This window comes from Sinocyclocheilus anshuiensis, unplaced genomic scaffold, assembly GCF_001515605.1.
Source record: "Sinocyclocheilus anshuiensis isolate Anshui unplaced genomic scaffold, SAMN03320099.WGS_v1.1 scaffold536, whole genome shotgun sequence".
Lineage (NCBI taxonomy): Eukaryota > Metazoa > Chordata > Actinopteri > Cypriniformes > Cyprinidae > Sinocyclocheilus > Sinocyclocheilus anshuiensis.
In genome coordinates this window covers 1,653,235-1,671,204 of record NW_015557179.1, presented here as the reverse complement: position 1 = coordinate 1,671,204, position 17,970 = coordinate 1,653,235, and the positions used below count along the sequence as shown (strand labels likewise).

General features: G+C 37.3%; 1 protein-coding gene across 1 annotated transcript in view; it reads left to right on the top strand.

The window, feature by feature from the left end:
• LOC107678499 (disks large homolog 5-like) overlaps positions 1-17,970 on the top strand; it is a 67,157-nt gene that overhangs the window by 29,539 nt on the left and 19,648 nt on the right. Inside the window, exons 3-17 of the mRNA XM_016473778.1 lie at positions 2,520-2,682; positions 3,186-3,329; positions 3,915-3,921; positions 4,338-4,472; positions 6,692-6,951; positions 7,423-7,735; positions 8,017-8,247; positions 9,856-10,040; positions 10,135-10,260; positions 11,228-11,360; positions 12,419-12,546; positions 12,655-12,830; positions 12,947-13,050; positions 14,552-14,644; positions 15,889-16,767. Coding sequence (XP_016329264.1) covers positions 2,520-2,682; positions 3,186-3,329; positions 3,915-3,921; positions 4,338-4,472; positions 6,692-6,951; positions 7,423-7,735; positions 8,017-8,247; positions 9,856-10,040; positions 10,135-10,260; positions 11,228-11,360; positions 12,419-12,546; positions 12,655-12,830; positions 12,947-13,050; positions 14,552-14,644; positions 15,889-16,767 — 3,077 coding nt within the window. The remainder of the gene's footprint in view (positions 1-2,519; positions 2,683-3,185; positions 3,330-3,914; positions 3,922-4,337; positions 4,473-6,691; positions 6,952-7,422; positions 7,736-8,016; positions 8,248-9,855; positions 10,041-10,134; positions 10,261-11,227; positions 11,361-12,418; positions 12,547-12,654; positions 12,831-12,946; positions 13,051-14,551; positions 14,645-15,888; positions 16,768-17,970) is intronic.

Here is a 17,970-nt window from a genome sequence, read left to right as displayed (position 1 = left end):
CTGCCCTGCTTTTATCTGTAATAGAGATTATCCTCTTTGTTACTGCATAAAACTGAGTTCATTCTCTGAATATCTGCAGCAGATTGTCCAAGACCAAAAGATTATGGTGGAATTTTAGTTGCCGCTCATCCCAAAAGATCATCATTTACATAAAGTGCTCAGAATGGTTAACTAGTTGTTGAACAATAATTTTTTTTTTTTTTAGCAGTTTTTTTTTTAGTACAGTCAAGCTTTAAAGGTCATATTTCATTTTAAGTCCTGTTTTTGTATTGTATTTAGGCCTGTTTTTGTATGAGTTGTAGTCATAGTAGCTCTGCACTAATGCCAGTGTTGTTATGGTTACCTAAAACTATTAACTATTAGACTGAAATATTTTTTTGTTAATTTAAATAAAGCTGAAATCAAATATTAGATTAAAAACTAATTAGAATAAAGTACCAAAATCACTAAAACTAGAAAAAAAAGAAATCTAAACATAAATATAAAAAACTAATAAATATACTATAATATATAGTATAATATAATATATTTATATGCAATTATAAAATATAGTATAATATAATGCATATATGAAAGTTCATAACAAAATAACTACAACTTAAACAAAAATTTAAATGAAAACTGAAAATATTGAAATAAAGCTAATTCAAAATATCATTAATACTATAATACTATAGTAGTATATAAATACCACATGGTGTTGCTGCCTAAGTTCTCCAAATCAGTCACTTCTGAGATTTCAGTTCTAAGGCTGATGATACACGGGGCAACTTTTTGAGCAATTTTGCTGGGCAACTTTTTTTGAGCAATGTTGCTTGGCCACTTTCCCATTGAGAATGGGTAACACGTTTCTATCTGGATGCTTTAGATCGGTCGTGGGCGCTGTGTCTCACCTGGTTGCGCGTTGAAATGTATACCTCTGGAATACCTGATTAGTTGCAGCATTCTGAGGAATGTTATAGAGTGCACCAGTCGGTTCAGAAAGTAAAAACTCTCCATAGGGAAATTGATCTGTAACAATAACAGACAGACTTATTGTGAGCTAAAAGGTTGTTAATCGATGGAATATGGTTTTGGTGAAGCCACTTGTTCAAGCAAATCATGCCCAGTGCTTCCTGTGCTGGTTCTGGAAGTTTTTTCTTTTCTTCCTTGCAGTTTTCCATTAGAGATTTGTTCAAGCAAATCATGCCCAGTGCTTCCTGTGCTTGTTTTGGAAGTTTTTTTTTTTTTTTCCTTGCAGTTTTCCATTAGAGATTAAAAAAAAAAAAAAAAAGTCTTCGTTAAAGCACTATAAGCCATAAACCAAACCAACCAACTATGAGGAGATTGACAACATTACAAACTTTTATTTGAAGCAAGAACATATTTGAAAATCGGACAAAAAGACAAAGGTACAAGACTGTGTGCATAATGGCTTTACTACAGTCCCATGAAGCATTGTGAAGGACATAATCAAATAATAATAATAAAAAACAATGGAGAAACATAAAACCATCCATTTAAAGTTGTTGATTGTGTGTGTGTGTGTGTGTGTGTGTGTGTGTGTGTATATATATATATGTATATGTGTTCTCCATCTATCTCTCTGTCTGTCTGTCTATCTATCTATCCAAATATTTAAGTGTCTTGAGAGCATGGGGAGACTGGGGAATTTTCTTTACAGCATCATGGGTAACAGTAGCTCACAGTGGGTCTGTCTTAAAAGGTTTATAAGTTATCATTAAAAATCAATTTCCCTTCAGAGTGAAAATGGCATTTTCACTTCCAGAACTGAGTGTTGCACTCTATTGTTGCTTTGTTCATCTTCTTGCCAGGTTCTTGTTTTGTACTCTGTGATGGATTATAAGATAATAAAGAGGTATCATCTGAAATCAATATCTCTTGCCCCCATAATTATTTATGTGGTGAAAAGCCTGTAATATGTGGTACGACTGCACCTTATCCCTTAAATGTTTGTCTAGTTTGAACTTGTTATATTTTGTGTCCACTTATTAAGTAGCTGTGTAATAATCGAGATAATGTACATCCAGCCGGTTGTTATTGCAAAATAAACTTATTCTGAGACTGACCGGATGTACATTATTCCTTTCTTATAACCTTTATATTTTAACCTTTTATAATGACGTAACTTTATATATTATATATATATATATAATATATATTATATATATTTTTACGTACTGGTAAAAAACGTATAGCCTGAATGCACTGTAAGTCGCTTTGGATAAAAGCGTCTGCTAGATGCATACATTATTATTATTAATTATTATATTATATTTTCACTGTTATGATGTGAAATTATGATGTAATTCCAAGTTTGATTGGCCAATCGAGGCAGCCGTGGCAATAGTTTTTGTGTTTTTTAGGGAATTTGTGTTGATGGTATCCCTGCATTAGTGCTGGGTGAGCTTGTCTGTGCTCCGGTGACGTGCTCACTGTTGCAGGTACCAAAGCCTCATCACCTCCACCTGCCCTCAGTGACACCCAGCCCGCCAGCGAGAGCGTGCTCACTGTTGCAGGTACCAAAGCCTCATCACCTCCACCTGCGCTCAGTGACACCCAGCCCGCCAGCGAGAGCCTGGACACTATCCTGTTCCAGCTGAGACAAGTCACCAGGGAGCGGGACGAACTTCGCAAGCGCTTGGCTCTCGCCTCACCTGGCACCACGTTTGATGACTGCAGGTACAAACCCTGAAAAAAAAAATCTGTAGTTTTATTGCTATTTGTAAAGGTACATAGAATGAGTTTCGGATGCAAACATACACTACCAGTCAAAAGTTTGGAATAATTACGGAATAATAAAATGGAATAATAATATTTTTTCTCACCATGGCTGGCTGCATGTATTTAATAAAAGGATTTACTAAAAACAGTAATATTGTGAAATATTATTACAAATTAAAACAACTGTTTTCTATTTGAATATGTATTTTTTAAATGTAAAAGAAAAATTATATTCTAAATCAAATTATTAATTTTCATAATATTTCACTTACTTTTTTACTGTATATTTGATTAAATGAACACAGCCTTGGTAAGCATAAGAGACTTATCAAAATCATTTGAAAAAATCTTTATTATTCGAAACATTTGGCCAGTAGTGTCTCTGTTATCCCAGTTAACATTGGGCCGCCCTTGCAGACTGAGAGACACAGTGCTGATGTATTGCTCTTTGTCTCCAAAAGGCCAAATTCCAAACCTGGTCATGACTACGAGCGTCTGAAAACGCAGTGCATGAAGGCCATGGCAGACCTGCAGTCCTTGCAGAACCAGCACACCAAGACTCTGAAGAGGTGCGAGGAAGCCGTGAAGGAAGCAGACTACTACCAGTGAGTACAGGCGCCACGCGTCTCTCTCTAACAGAGATGCTAAGAGTCATCTGCTGCATTTGTAGCAGTCTTTAATTAGCAATTGCATTATCTACAGGTTAATTATGGCTTTATTAAATGTTTGAAGCACTTTGGTCTGCAGCTCAATTCATATTAAAGGGGTCATATGATGCCATTTCAAGTTTTCCTTTCTCTTGTTTTGAGCAGTGTAGTGTAGCACTTGTTGTTTGTCATTTCTCCGATCACAAATGCAGACATGGTTTTGTTTACGTGGCGTGATGCAACGCAACGCCTAAAATGACAGTATAAGTCATTATAATCAGTAATTATGTCTTCACTGGATTCAACAAATGCCTCGTTTATACCGATGAGCTTTGTAAAAATCGACGCGTTTCAGAAAGGCGGGGCATAGAGGAGAAACAATAATGTACAGTATATGAAAAATAATGTGTTTTTTGAACCTTAAACCGCATAAACACGTTTCATTACACCAAATGCATAAAATAATGTTCTTTTTAGCAACATCATATGACCCCTTTAATGTGTGTAATGCACTTTTAGTAATGCCGTTTTATTGTTATCTAGAGGAATAGTTCACCCAAAGAGTTATTTAATCATCCACCTCAAATTACAATTATAATTACAACAAAAATTTTAATAAAATAAAATTAAATAATACAAATAAATAAAATAATCAAATTGAATTAAAATATATTTATTTAAATTAAAATAATTTTAATTTAAGGTAGTCTCCTACCTTAAAACAGTGAAGACACAGAAAGCCGGAAAATTCTGTCAATGGTGGTGAAAGAGTTACTTCAGGAACTTACAATTCTGTCATCATTTACTCACCCTCATGTCACCCTGCAAAACATATTTTTAAGTAATTTGTTTTCTGTTTTACTGATTTTGCCCATGCAGTGAAAGTCAATGGGGTCCAAAACAACACAGGACAAAAACAAACAAAAAAAAAGACATTTTTAGAATATCTTCTTTTGTGTTCCACAGAAAAACGAGAACCATGACAGGGTTGGATGGCGAGTAAATGATGACAGAATTCTGAAACAGAGCTGTGAGGAGCTCAGGAGACTTCACTCTGAAGATCAGAGAGAGGTGGCCGACATGAGACTACAGCAACAACAGGTACGCACTTTACACACCCTCCAGCGATGCTTCACACATGCACAAGCAGTGAGTGAATGACATGCCAGTTTAACTTTAACAGCAACATAAAACTCATCTCCATAGAGAAAAGCAAGTGATTACTGGCTTTCAACATCTTTTAATGATGTCCTTAAATTGTAAAATAGTTATTGGGTGTGTACCATTTTAAATTATTGCAGACTTTGTTGTTGAGGAATCTAATATGCCCTTGCTGAATAAATGAATGTATTAAAAAATAAATCCTACTTAACCCAGACTTTTGAATTGTAGTGATATATGGGGAATTTCCACCTTGTTGTCTGCTAGCTGAGTGTGCTCTAAGCAGCAATAATGGGCTCAGTGCTGAAACTGTAATTGCAGAACCACTTTTTTCACAGCACCGTCCTGCTAATGCACACAGTGTGAATGTAACCTGTTAATACGTGCACCAAAATACATATGCGCTTCTTACACTGTGTGAAACAGGCCTAATGGCACTGCCGTCAGCCAGAAAGTGATGTTAGTTTGCCAAAATTGATCCCTAATTTTTTCAGAGAGCTTCAGGGATGGTTAATTAAATTGCAGATTTTGTCGTTCCCCGCAGCGCAGACTGTTGTGGGATTAGTGCATCTGTTGCATCATGAACAGCAGCGTTTATGTTGTAAATCCGGAGGCTGGGCATCCCATAGTAGTGCAACCAAATCTGACCTTGACATAAATTGGAAGCCAGGGGACAGGAGATTATTCAGTCAGATGCTACCGTGTAAACACACTGTCTGCTCTCTGCAGCTACTTTGAAGGAATGAGCCTTTTCCTGTCGGATTGATTTATCAGGCTTCCTTCCGGATTAAACCCAAAACACAAATGGAAAGTGGTTTAAAGCATTAGGATAGCTCCTGCTTGTGTCTGAAACGGTCTTAATTGTCGCAAAGAGGTCAGATCAGACATGCCACGGGATCTGTACTTGTAGCGTTCAGATTGAACCATGTTTTGACCTGTCAGCAGTGCTTGCGCTGCCCACTGGCTGCACAAAACGCTCACTGCCTCCTTGAAAAAGGTCAGCCTGGAAAGGGCAAGTGCTCGCTGACTGATGGAAAAGGACAGAGGCTTTTGCAGTTAGTCAATACTTAAAGCACTGATTACATGGCCTAGAGGAGATTTAGATACTGATGCCAATCACTCGGCATGTGAAATCCCGCTGTCGGGCCACTGAGGTGTGGGTTTATTGCCTGGGCAGGGAATTGCCTTCGATTATGTCATTAGGTCGTATAGTGTCCTAATAGGTCATTTTTGCAGAACAAGTGGACTTAATGCTGTTTGTTTACTGCTGAATGCAGTGTTGTGAATTTGTGTGTAAGTGCAGTGACAGCATTTTGCATGCAAGTACAGGAGGATGTTTTATAGACTCATGATTGCCCTCTGGTGTTTGCATTGTAAAACTTGAATTCAAGTGATAAAAGCAAATTTATAACAGGCAATATATTTAGGCATATGAGCACACATCAGTTGAATTCTACATGAATGCACCAACCCTGCGCATTTACAATATCTTTGTTACTGGCCAATATAGTAATAAGAACAAAAGGCACTGTCAAAAGGCTAAACTTTTGTTTTGTTTTGTTTCTTTGTCACCATGCAATAAATCAGGTTTGTTACAGCTGTTTGTCACAGGTAATCAGGTTTTTTTTTGTTTTGTTTTTGTCTTTTGTTTTGTTTCATTTTGTTTCCATCACACAGTAAATCAGGTTCTTTAAAGCTGTGTTCAACACAGGTAATCATGGTTTTGTTTTTGTTTTTGGCTTTGTTTTTGTTTTTGACATGTTATTATTAGTTTTGTTTTTTGTTTTTGTTTTGTTTCTTGTTTCTTTGACATGACACATAAATCAAGTTCTTTAAAGCTGTTTTCAACACCGGTAATCATGGTTTTGTTTTGGCTTTGTTTTTGTTTTTAACAGGTTATTATTAGTTTTTTTTTTTTTTTTTGGTTTCTTGTTTCTTTGACATGACACAGTAAATCAGGTTCATGAAAGCTTTTTTCGACAGGTTATCGGGGCTTTGTTTTATGTTTTTTTAAATATTTTTATTTCTTAGACACCACACAGTAGATCAGGTTCATGAAATGGGTTTTCGACAGGTTATCGGGTTTTGTTTTTTATGTTTTTTTTGTTTCTTTGACACCACACAGTAAATCAGGTTCATGAAAGCTTTTTTCGATACAGGTAATCAGGGAGAACGGCTCATCAGAGGTTTTGAACAAGCTCTATGACACAGCGATGGATAAGCTGGAGGGGGTGAAGAAGGAATATGACGTCTTGAGCAAACGATACAGTGAGAAGGTGGCCAGTCACAACACAGATCTGAGTCGACTAGAGCAGGTGGAGGAGGAGAACAGGCGCTTGCAAAAACAAATAGACGCTCTGCTTAAACAGCGGGACACAGCCATCCAGTACCAACAGCAGTGGTCTACATCAATGAGACGGTACGAGCAGCATCAGTTGTCTTTATTATGTGGTTTAAGTGTTGCATAACACTCTTCAAGTAAACTTAAAGGTCGTACAACATGTCAACAACTTTTTAACACTACAGTCACATCAAACACAATCTGCAGCCTCGTTTTTTGCATTTTCTACTCTGAATTTGAGGCAAAAAGAGCTGAAGCATAATCAAATTTGCCTAAATATTTAGTTGTGAATGACATGCATTACATAAATGAAATATATTATTATCATACATTTTATGTAGGATGCATACATTGTTTATATCCTTCACATTACGGTCCTGACTTCTGATTATTCAGTACAGTCAATTACCAATCTTTTAATTCAGTTCACTAATGAACATTGATGCCCCCACTAAATTAATTACAAGAAGTCCTTTTTAATAATGAAAAAGCATTCTTTAATCAAAATAATTACTAATTAATTGACATTTTTGATTTGAAACCCATCAGTTTTGACTCGGTGCAGCAGGAGCTGAATAAAGCCTCAGCCCAAAACAAGGAGCTGCAGAGAGAGATGGAGAGACTCCAGTCGGAGGTGACGCGCTACAAGAACTTCCAGCTGAAGGCGGTCAAGGATGCAGAGAAATACAAGGAGGAGCGGGATTCTGTGTTTAATGAATACAGGCTGATCATGAGCGAGAGGGACCAGGTCATTAAAGAGGTGGACAAGCTGCAGACAGAGCTGGAGGCGGCGGAGGCCCGGCTCAAAAACACCTCCTCTGAGAGAATGGTTGCTAGTGAGGAGCTGGAAGCTCTCAGACAGGTAACACGTCCCTAATAACAGATATCCGATATCTATGCAGCATTGTTGCTCTGATCTTTATGGTCAGCAGTCATTTGGGGAAACTCACTGTATCACTGCCTATAAACACAGTATTTAAGATTAAGGTGTGACTGAGCCTTGTTTTTATATGCTTTCTGTTCTGTAAATCAGCTTTTTGTTGGCAAGTTTGTGCTAGGCAGCCAGTGAAAAACATGCTGTTTTGAAAAAGCACTTTAAATCAATAGCGTATAACTGTCGCTGGCGTCTGTGTCTTTTTGTAGGAGCTAAATTCATCGCTGGTGGATCGAGACCGTGCCATCTGTGAGAGAAACGAGCTGCTGGAAAAATACTGCCATGAAGTGAAGGACAAAGCGGAGGCCCAGAAAGAGCTGAGTCAGGCCTGTAAAGACATCGAGACTGTGCGGGAGGAAAGAGATGTGGCCAGGAAAGAGAGAACCGAAGCCATCATCCAGAGAGACCAGTTACTGCGGGAATACTACCAGGCCAGACAGGTGCTTACAGTCTGGGATTCAATATATGCTCACATTAATGACATTATTAAAAAACATTTCATATTCTAATGCTGCATCCAATCTTCTATGGAAAATCTTCTGTGGTAGACCAGGGAATTTTCCAGGCCTGGTAAAATAATATATGGAATTGAGACAAGTAATGGAAATGTTTATTGTAAAGTAATTTATATCGAGTTATGCCTTTATGCTCAGTGCCTTAATGTTTCAACAGCGAGAAATTGCCCTTTTTGAGTGCAACCTCTAAGAGATGATCTTGTCACCTTTATCTCTAATACATGAAAATGTCATGAAGATTCTTTGTTTAAATGGAATAAGAACCTGCACCCTGCAAAGCTAATTTGACAGTATCTGTCTGGATTGTGGAGAAAATGCTCAATAAGTGTGTATCTTCAAATAGACGCATCTGACAATAACTATGTGCTGCATCTGCTCATTTATCGGGTTGTTAAGTTTTACAAGTCATTTCACTTTATCTCGTCAATACTGTTAGTTAAGGAAAGTGATTTTAACATTACTAATGCAAGTGCTTAAAATTTGCACTGGGAAAATGAAAGGGTCTAGACAGATAGAACAAACAATGATAAAGATGAAAAATGTAATGGCTAGAAGTCATGGAAGTTTAAAAATCATGAATATTCACACTAAATCTTCAGATTCAACATTTCTAATGAAGTTTAGCTGTTTTTACAGAAATATTGAAGCAGCACAACTGTTTACAACATTGATAATATGTTTTTTGAGCAGGAAATCAGCATATTAGAATGATTTCTGAAGTATCGTGACACTGAAGACTGGGGTAATGATGCTAGAAATTTAGCTTTGCATCACAGGAATAAATTCCATTTTAAAATATATTCAAATAGAAAACAGTTATTTTAAATTGCAATATTTCACAGTATTACTGTTTTTAGTGTATTTTTGATCAAATAAATACAGCCTTGGTCGACATGAGAGACTTTAAAAACATAAAAAATCTTGCCGACCCCAAACTTTTGAACTGTAGTGCATATCACTACAACACCCTTGTTTTTAACTCTTTAAATATAAATAATAGCTTTTTAATAGATTATGCATTGCATTCAGAGTACCGTGACACGACAATGTGTGTGCATCTGCTGCACCATGGCTCAAAAGTAATATTTTTGTTGTATTTTACCATTTTTATTCAGTTTTTATCTGAGATATTTATCAGCTGCTGTTCTTATCTGCTGTTCGTTGAGCAGAAATGTCTAAAGAGCCGCTGGTGAGATGAATCTTGAGTCAGATCTCAAAGCATTCTATTCTCACCTTTTGTCCCTGCCTGTCACACCAGTCTTCACACACAAACAAACACAACAAACCACAAAGCTCATAAAAATCTCATAAACTGTGAGCCATTGGATTATTCCAGTCAGCTTGAAGCCGCAGTGCCGCTTGAGTCCACTAGAGGTCTCTAACAGCTCTAGCGTAGCCGTAAGACTCGAAGGTGAAATTCGTTTAACTCATTTCACTAGCATGTCTTCACAGATGTCTTAATTTATGCCTTAAAACACATTTTGGTGAAGAAGTCATCTGCAGTCATATTCATCATGAATGTTTTTGATACAGAAACAAGACTCGGCCACTCTGGATATGGAGCGTGCCAATAAGGAGATTGACGTGTTGAGGAAACAGTGTGAGGCCATGTCCCAGGAGCTGAAGGAGGCTGTTCAGGAGGCCGAGGTGGCCAAGTGTCGCAGAGACTGGGCCTTTCAAGAAAGAGACAAGATTGTTGCTGAGCGAGAGAGCATACGGTAACATTTGCCACTGAATTAATCAGTCTAGGAATTTAATGATATGCAACTGCTGATGCTGATGCTTGAGCATGTCTTTGTTGTGTTTTGGCAGGACTTTGTGTGATAACCTGCGCAGAGAGAGAGACCGTGCCGTCAGCGATCTGGCTGATGCCCTGCGTGACCTTGACGACATGAGGAAACAGCGGAACGATGCAGCCAGGGAACTTAAAGAGATCAAGTAAACACTTTTTAGTCCTGCTTCTCTGGCAATCTTTCAGTCAGCCGTTTACAGATAATATGGTGTATTAAATTAAATTTACAACTGACCTCTTGTAAATGTTACGCAAATACAGGGTTCTAAATTTTATTCTCACAAAGTTCTGAACAATCCAAAGTCCCAAAATAACTTTATAGTATTTTAGAATTCAATGTTATGTGGGAATGAAATTTAAATAGAAATGTAAGAATTTTACATTATGGAATGTTCATTGTCATTTTTCCAAGTTTGTAGCCATAATAACTTGTAAATACAAATAACAATAATAAATGAGGCAATAATGTATAAAACATAGTAACGTAATAAATTAAATTCACATTGGCATGTTTATATTTGGCGATTAATATCTTATAAATGCAAGTAATAATACTGAATACATGGATGATTGAATGAATTCTTGCTTCCGACGCCCCCTAGTGGTTAGTCCATTCCCATCAAAACTCCAGAGCACCCCCACCCTCTTGCAGTAGACTTTTCTCAAGATTTTTATGTCACTGATGCCCTCCAGGCTTTCCTCTCTCCGAGTCTATGAATCTTAGTGACAGTTTGCCAGTATTCCCCAACTACTTGATCCTGTTTTTTTTGTTCTACCCAAATTTAAGGTTTGACCTTGATGCCGCTTTTATAACATCTCCATCTAGCACAGGTGTTACAGATTGCACAAACTGTGGCAAAAGATGATGCCAACCCATACCCTGATGCCAACCCATATCATCCAGAAGGCTTGTAAGACTTGTAAGAGGTTATCCCAGTCTTGCATCAGCAGCTCTTCGAACAAAGAGAGATGGTCTTCACAAAGACTGTTGACACTTGACATTCTTGCTGTTTTGTGTTGGGTTTTGTGGGCGTGAGATGAATTAGATGACTGCTTGGAGAGATGAGAGAGAAAAATGGTCTGTCTTGTTTTGTGCTCTCTCTACCAATAAAGGGAGAAGATGGAGAGCCAGTTGGAGAAGGAGGCACGTTTTTGCCAGCTAATGGCTCACAGCTCCCATGATTCAGCCATAGACACAGACTCATTAGAATGGGAGACTGAGGTGGTGGAGTTTGAGAAGGATCGGGTAAGAATATAAAACTCCAAAGCAGTACAGCTAATAGTCATGAGGAAAAATATATTGATCTTACAGGTGTGGGAAATATCTGGGAATATTTATATGAATGTTTTCAGGCTTGGAAAAGTATTCTGCATGTGCATATTTTGTGCATACTATAGTAATTACATGAGTAGGTACGTAACCATAAACCTAAACTTAACCCATATAGATACTTTTTACAGGGTTTCTGCAGGATTTAAAAAGATCTGCCCTTTTTAAAAAGATCTGGGTTGCCCTTTCACAAAGTAAGGACTAAATGGCCTTAAATCAGAGCAGAAAGTCTTAATTTCGTAAAGTCATGGATTTAAATGTTGCATGCATTGTGAAAAATTTATATCAATATCATCCTCAGTATTTTTGTCTTGTTTTCCAATACAAATATTTAAACATCCTTAAGTCAAGATATATTTACTAGAGTTGCAAATTGAAGATATGAGGTCTTGTTTTCTGACAAACTGAACAAAACTGAGTTTGTTTAAAACAAGAACAAATATCTTGCATTGGGGTATGAAAACTTGTCTTTCCTTTGAATTTAATAGATTTTTTTCTGAGCCCATTGGCAGATATTTGTTCTTTTTTAATGATAAACTCACATCATTTAGAAAAATTTCTCAAAAAAAACAAGACTTCTGTTTTTTTTTTGTTGTAGTTTTGCTTCTCAAGTAAACGTATCTTCATTGAAAAATCTTTAGACATTTGCACTAGAAAACCAGCCAAAATTACTGAGGAAAAACATCACTTTTTTGCAATTTCAACAGAAGGTACAGTAAAAGTTGTATTCATATTGTAGTGGTAGGGAGCAAAGCTATTCAAGCAACAGTAATGGAGATGTGTTAGAATTAAGCAACACATTGTGTTCCTTCAATTTTCTTTACTTGTTCTTAAAAAGGTCTTGAAGTCTTAAATTGACCTTCATGGTTCCAGGATGCTCATTCACAACATTTGACCTTTGAGCTTGTTTTTCTAATTGTCTACCTCCATTTGGAGAGGCCTCATCAGTCTCTCCATCATTATCTTCCCAACAGGACGACATGGATTTGAAGGCAATGGGGGTTGATATCGCAGAGGGGGTGAATGATCCATATTTACCAGGGGATTGTGGGATATTTGTGACCCGAGTGGACAAAGGAAGTATCGCGGATGGAAGATTGAGGTGGATTCCGATATTGAGTGTTTTTCAGATAATGGCCTCTGGAATGATTTCGTGCTCATTTCCCTGCTCATAGTTTTGCCCTGACCAGCCGTGCCTCTCTCTCAATAGGGTGAATGATTGGCTGCTGAAGATAAATGATGTGGACCTGACTAACAAAGACAGGAAGCAGGTCATCAAAGCCGTACTTAATGGAGGAGGGCTGATCAATATGGTCGTTCGCAGGAGGAAATCTTTAGGAGGAAGACTGGTTACTCCTGTCCACATTAATCTCATCGGACACAAAGGTATCACTTGCTTCTGCAACATCCCACATATTTTTCTGACTCATTTTACCATTTCTGTGGCTAATTTCCCTTGTTTTCTTATTAATGACCCTTGGTTTTTCTCTGCACCTTCCCAGATGCTGGTATCAATCTTGAGGGTGGTGTATACGTGGCTGCTATCGCACCGGGCAGCCCAGCTGCCAGAGAGGGATCTCTTACCATCGGAGACCGCCTGATTGCCGTAAGTCATCAAGCAGTCATGCGATCCTTCCTCAAATTGAAGGAAGATCGCTGCGGTCAAGGATCCGATTTGCTCTTTTAAAAGTCTGACCTTACTCTCATTACAACCTCCTAAATGAAGCAGATTTTGAATCCAGTTCCTTATCTTAAATGCGTGGGGGCTCATTAGACGCACTGCCAATCAAATCCACTCCTCTCCTTAAATGGAGTTGAGGAGTATAAGACAGGTGATGTGCTAAGCGATAGCTGCTACTCTGGTGATAAGTAACACAGATGTTAATCCTGAGAGCGGATCAGGTGTTACTTTTGACTCCATGCTAGATATTCTGTAGAAGAGATCTGGAACCTTTTGGCTCTGATATTGCCCATGTCATATGACTTAATCTGTAGTGCTACATCTGCTGGTTCTTATCATTAAAGACATAGTTCAGTCAAAAAAAGAAAGAAAATTCTTTCATTTGATTGAATTACTTGCTCAAGTTGAATTACTTGAAGTTGAAGAATGGTTGCCTTTTTCCATATAATGAAAGTAAATGGGGACTAAGACTTATGAACTTCAAAATGACAAAAACACCAATAGGAGCATCATGAAAGTCTTCTGAAGCCATATAAAAAGTAAAAAAGTGAAAAGTAAAGTAAAGAATATAGAAAAAAATATGATAGCTTAATGTGAGAAACAGACCAATGTTGCTTTTCAGTGTTAGTTTAATTCAATTAGCTTTTATTTTTGTTTTCAGTTTGCTTTTTAATTTCATTTTTAGTCATTTCTAAACTGTTTTAATGGATTTTTATTTCAGTTTTTGCTTTTGTTTCATTCAGTAATGTTATTACTTAAGCTTAAACTTATTTCATTTAGTAGCCAAGCATTTTCAAATTTTCTTTTAGTTTGTTTTTCATCTAATATTCATATTTTATTTTCAGCTTTTTTTCAATTAAGAAGAATGCTTTTTAAATAGTTTTAGTCAACAGTAACAAAACTGGAACAGACTGAAATTTAGGGTTTATAGACTACAAAATCACATAAATGGCAATTGAAATTGGACCATTTGGTTCTTGTGTGTCATTGCCATCAAACCTGATGTCTAATATCACCATACTTGTTTTGAGATCTATTTTCAGTAGTTTGGGCTGTTCTTCCTATGAAACTATTGTATGAATTGAAAAGCCTTGATGCAGTATGGACCACTTTTTTGACGTTTTAAAATTGTTGAGTCTCCTTTTAGTTTCATTAAATGGCCGGTACGATTCTTCACCGTCTTGAGGGTGAAGTAAACCTTGACAGAATATATTTCTAAGTGAACTATTTCTTTACGTTTAAAAAGATGGAAGGATTTATCTGAACTGGAGATCTTAAAAGTGCGCCATCCTTTCATTCACCAGGCATCTCTTTGTCTCTATTCTCAAGTTTCCGAAGTCATTTCTGGGTTTGAAAATAGAAGGATTGAAAAGTCTGCTGGCACTTTTCTTTGGTGAAGCGCTGACCTAAATTTCTCTCTCCCTAGATAAATGGGATTGCTCTGGATAACAAATCACTGAGTGAATGTGAGGCTCTGCTGAGGGGTGGCAGGGACTCGCTTGCTCTCTCCCTCATGAAGGTGATTGTTCTCTCATTGCTGTCTGAGTGTGTGTGCCGCTCTCATTACCACATGCCAAGGTGCTGCCGTGACATTTATTCTAAGGCGTATTTGAGACAGCTGTGTCTGAGTTGGAATGCCAACTCTGAGACGTTACTAAGGAAGTCAAGTTTGGAAAATTGGTTAGTTTGTAGTTGTTCTGCAATACATTTTCAGTAATCAGCTGAGCCTTTGCTAAGAAGCTCTGTAAATCTATGCTTTCTTAAGCTTACTAACCATAACTTTTGTTTGAATGGTTTTAAACAGATTTTTTTCCTTTTTTTTATATAATGATAATTTCTCAATAATAGTTACACAAGGTACTCTGAAATCATAAACACAGCATTTTATAACTTTAAATAACGTTGTGGATTTCCAAATGCCCTCATTCAAAAATAAAAATGAAGAGCATGAAGTGGGGTGGAGCTTAGCAAAAAGTCATTTTTTTAAGTGGATTAAATTAACCCTAAGAGACCTGTGGCCTGTTGCATGAAGCTAGTTGAACAAACTCTGAGTTTCGGAGTAGCTTTAGAGTTGACAAAACTAAACAAATCCAACCCGGTTTAGATCAGGTTCAGCGGTTCACCGAAATGCACTTCTATGTTGAAGATTAAGAGATCGTTGTTTAAAAAAACAAACAAACCCCCCCCCACAAAAAAAAACAAAACAAAACATGAATTTAAATGCATTTACAAGACAAGACAGGAATAAAACTTCACCAGTGCCGTTAAAGTATGAGAGGGCAGCTGAAAGAAAATATCTGACTCTAATAAAAGTGAATCAACTAAATTAAATTAAGAATTTAAATACGTTTACAAAGTGCCTAAAAGAAAACAATTTAGGAATTGAAGATAAAAATTGAATATCAGTTGTCAAATTATAATTGCTTACATGTAATGCATTAAATACATGTTAAATATTATTAATAATTAGCGAAAGCATATCAATCATAATGCTTTCACTGTGAAGTATTTTAATTTGGAACAGGTGTTACAGGGAGAGTGACTTTATTTCATTAAATAAATGACCACTAAAAACCAATCCATCTTCTTCAAGCTGAAAAAACTGTTTACTCAAACTAAACTCTGCACTTACCTTGGTAGCCACTGAAAGCGGCTTCATGAAATAGGCCACTGTAACGGTAGTTTATGTACCTCTGAGTGTTTGTTTTATTGATGTTGTGTTGTTTTATTTATGCCAGTCATGCTGAACCTGTACATTAACAGTTTTTTCCCCAGAGCACATCGGGGCAGAACATCTTTGAGAGCCTGAGGGAGGCCGAGAAATCCAACGGCAGAATCCACCTATCGGATATCCATTCACGAAACATCAGAAACCTCAAACACAACAGCTCCACTCAGATGGACATTTACAGCGGGGACACGGGTGGTGAGAGACGAAAGACCAGGACTGACTTAGGAGAGGAGAGCGGTTATTCTGAGAGGAAGGTCTTCCCGATCTCCACCTTGCACCCTAACACTCTCCGACCCGCTTCAGAGCTGGGACCGGCCCGCTACAGCGGCAGTGCCTTTCAGGAAGTCTGCTATACCCGCTCAGAGTCAGTCGGCCCTGAATGCGTTACCCTGGAAACCAGCTTGGAGAAGCAACACAGTGGCGGCACTTGGCCTAAAATGATGGTGGGTGTTGCCATGACAACCGACAGCCTGGCGCAACTCTCCATCTACAGGTCGCCCAAGCAAAGAAAGCCCATTGATGCAGACACCTTCAAAAGGCCAGATATGTTGTCGAAGACAGACTACCATTCGCCTCAACCTTTGAAAGCGGACTCCGCCCCCACACCCCCAACCCTGCCCACACGTAACGACTCCTTCAGGTTCAAGCACAAACATCAGTGCAGCTCCGCCTCCGAGTCCACCATCACCACCATGTCTGTCCACGAACCCAAGCAGGAGGACCGCAACGGCAACCTGTACTTCACCGAGGCGGGGCGTGAGGGCAAGGTCTTGAGCTCCAGGAAGTCCTGCGAGGAGGACATCGGTCGGATGCGGCCGGAGGAACCGGAAGTGAAGCGTCCTAGGCCCAAATCAGCCCCGGCACTCAGGCGCAGGATGACTCCTCAGACCATTCCTCTCCAGAGCTTCCAGGTGAATTTATAGATCCGCTGGGCTTGACACAGCCAGCTGTCCTGCCTGTTTTAATTAGCCTCGCAGCCTGAGATTGATCTCCCACTGCACCGGGAGGAAAGAGAGAGGGGGAGAGAACATTAGAAATGCTGATGCACGCCTCCTGATGAAATGTAGAAGATTAGCATAGCGCTATTTTATTAGTGTGAGTGTTCTATTATATTAATTTTATAATTATAGTTATACAATCTAGTATTATTCATGTATACATTATATTATTTGCTATATTACTAAAGTATATATTTTAATATGATTCATATTGTCTTAATATGATATGTATTAAGTTATTATTATTATTTAGATTTATTCATTGTCATATTTAATTCATTTTCATATATTAATATCTGTTTTAAATAAATATTTGAATTCCCTAATAACATAAATGCCAAACTGAAACTGAAGTTTCTTAAAGACTGTAGCAGTATGCCCATATGAGACACTGCGACGAAGATATTTGATAGATCAAAGATTTTAAACCTTAGTAGCAAATATGAAAATATTCTAAATTAATTTAAAGGGGTCATATGATGCGATTTCAAGTTTTCCTTTCTCTTTGGAGTGTTACAAGCTGATTAAAATTATGTGTTTTTTGAACATTAAAGCATGTCAACATATTCTGTTACACCAAATACACAAAATAATGATCTTTTAAAAAGCATCATATGACCCCTTTAAACTGTTCAATGAATCACTTTAGCGATTAGTTAATGGAATTCAAAATGTGATTCAGAATATGATTTATCACTTCAAAGTATTCATATTCTTTACATGGAATTTTACATGCTTCATAAGTTTGGGATTTATTAAAAATGTATGCCAAAACATAATGGCAATTTTTGTAATACTAATAATAATAATATTATTTTGTTTTTTAAAACAAGTTTCTTATGTTTATATAAAATATTTAGAAAAAAATCTACTTTTGAATGGTAGTGTAAATGACAATTTTTTAAATATCATTCTTCCTTTTAGTTTAAAAAAAACAATGTGTCGTGATTCTTTTGATTTTTTTTAACTGTGCTACATGTTAAATATTTCAAATAAATTTGGTACAGTGATCAAAAGTATAGTTTTTAACCATTTTCAGAGGAAATTCATGAAGATTTTGTATATCATTTGAAGAATGAAAAATCATTCTACCAGTTATTACAGAACTGTGTGCTG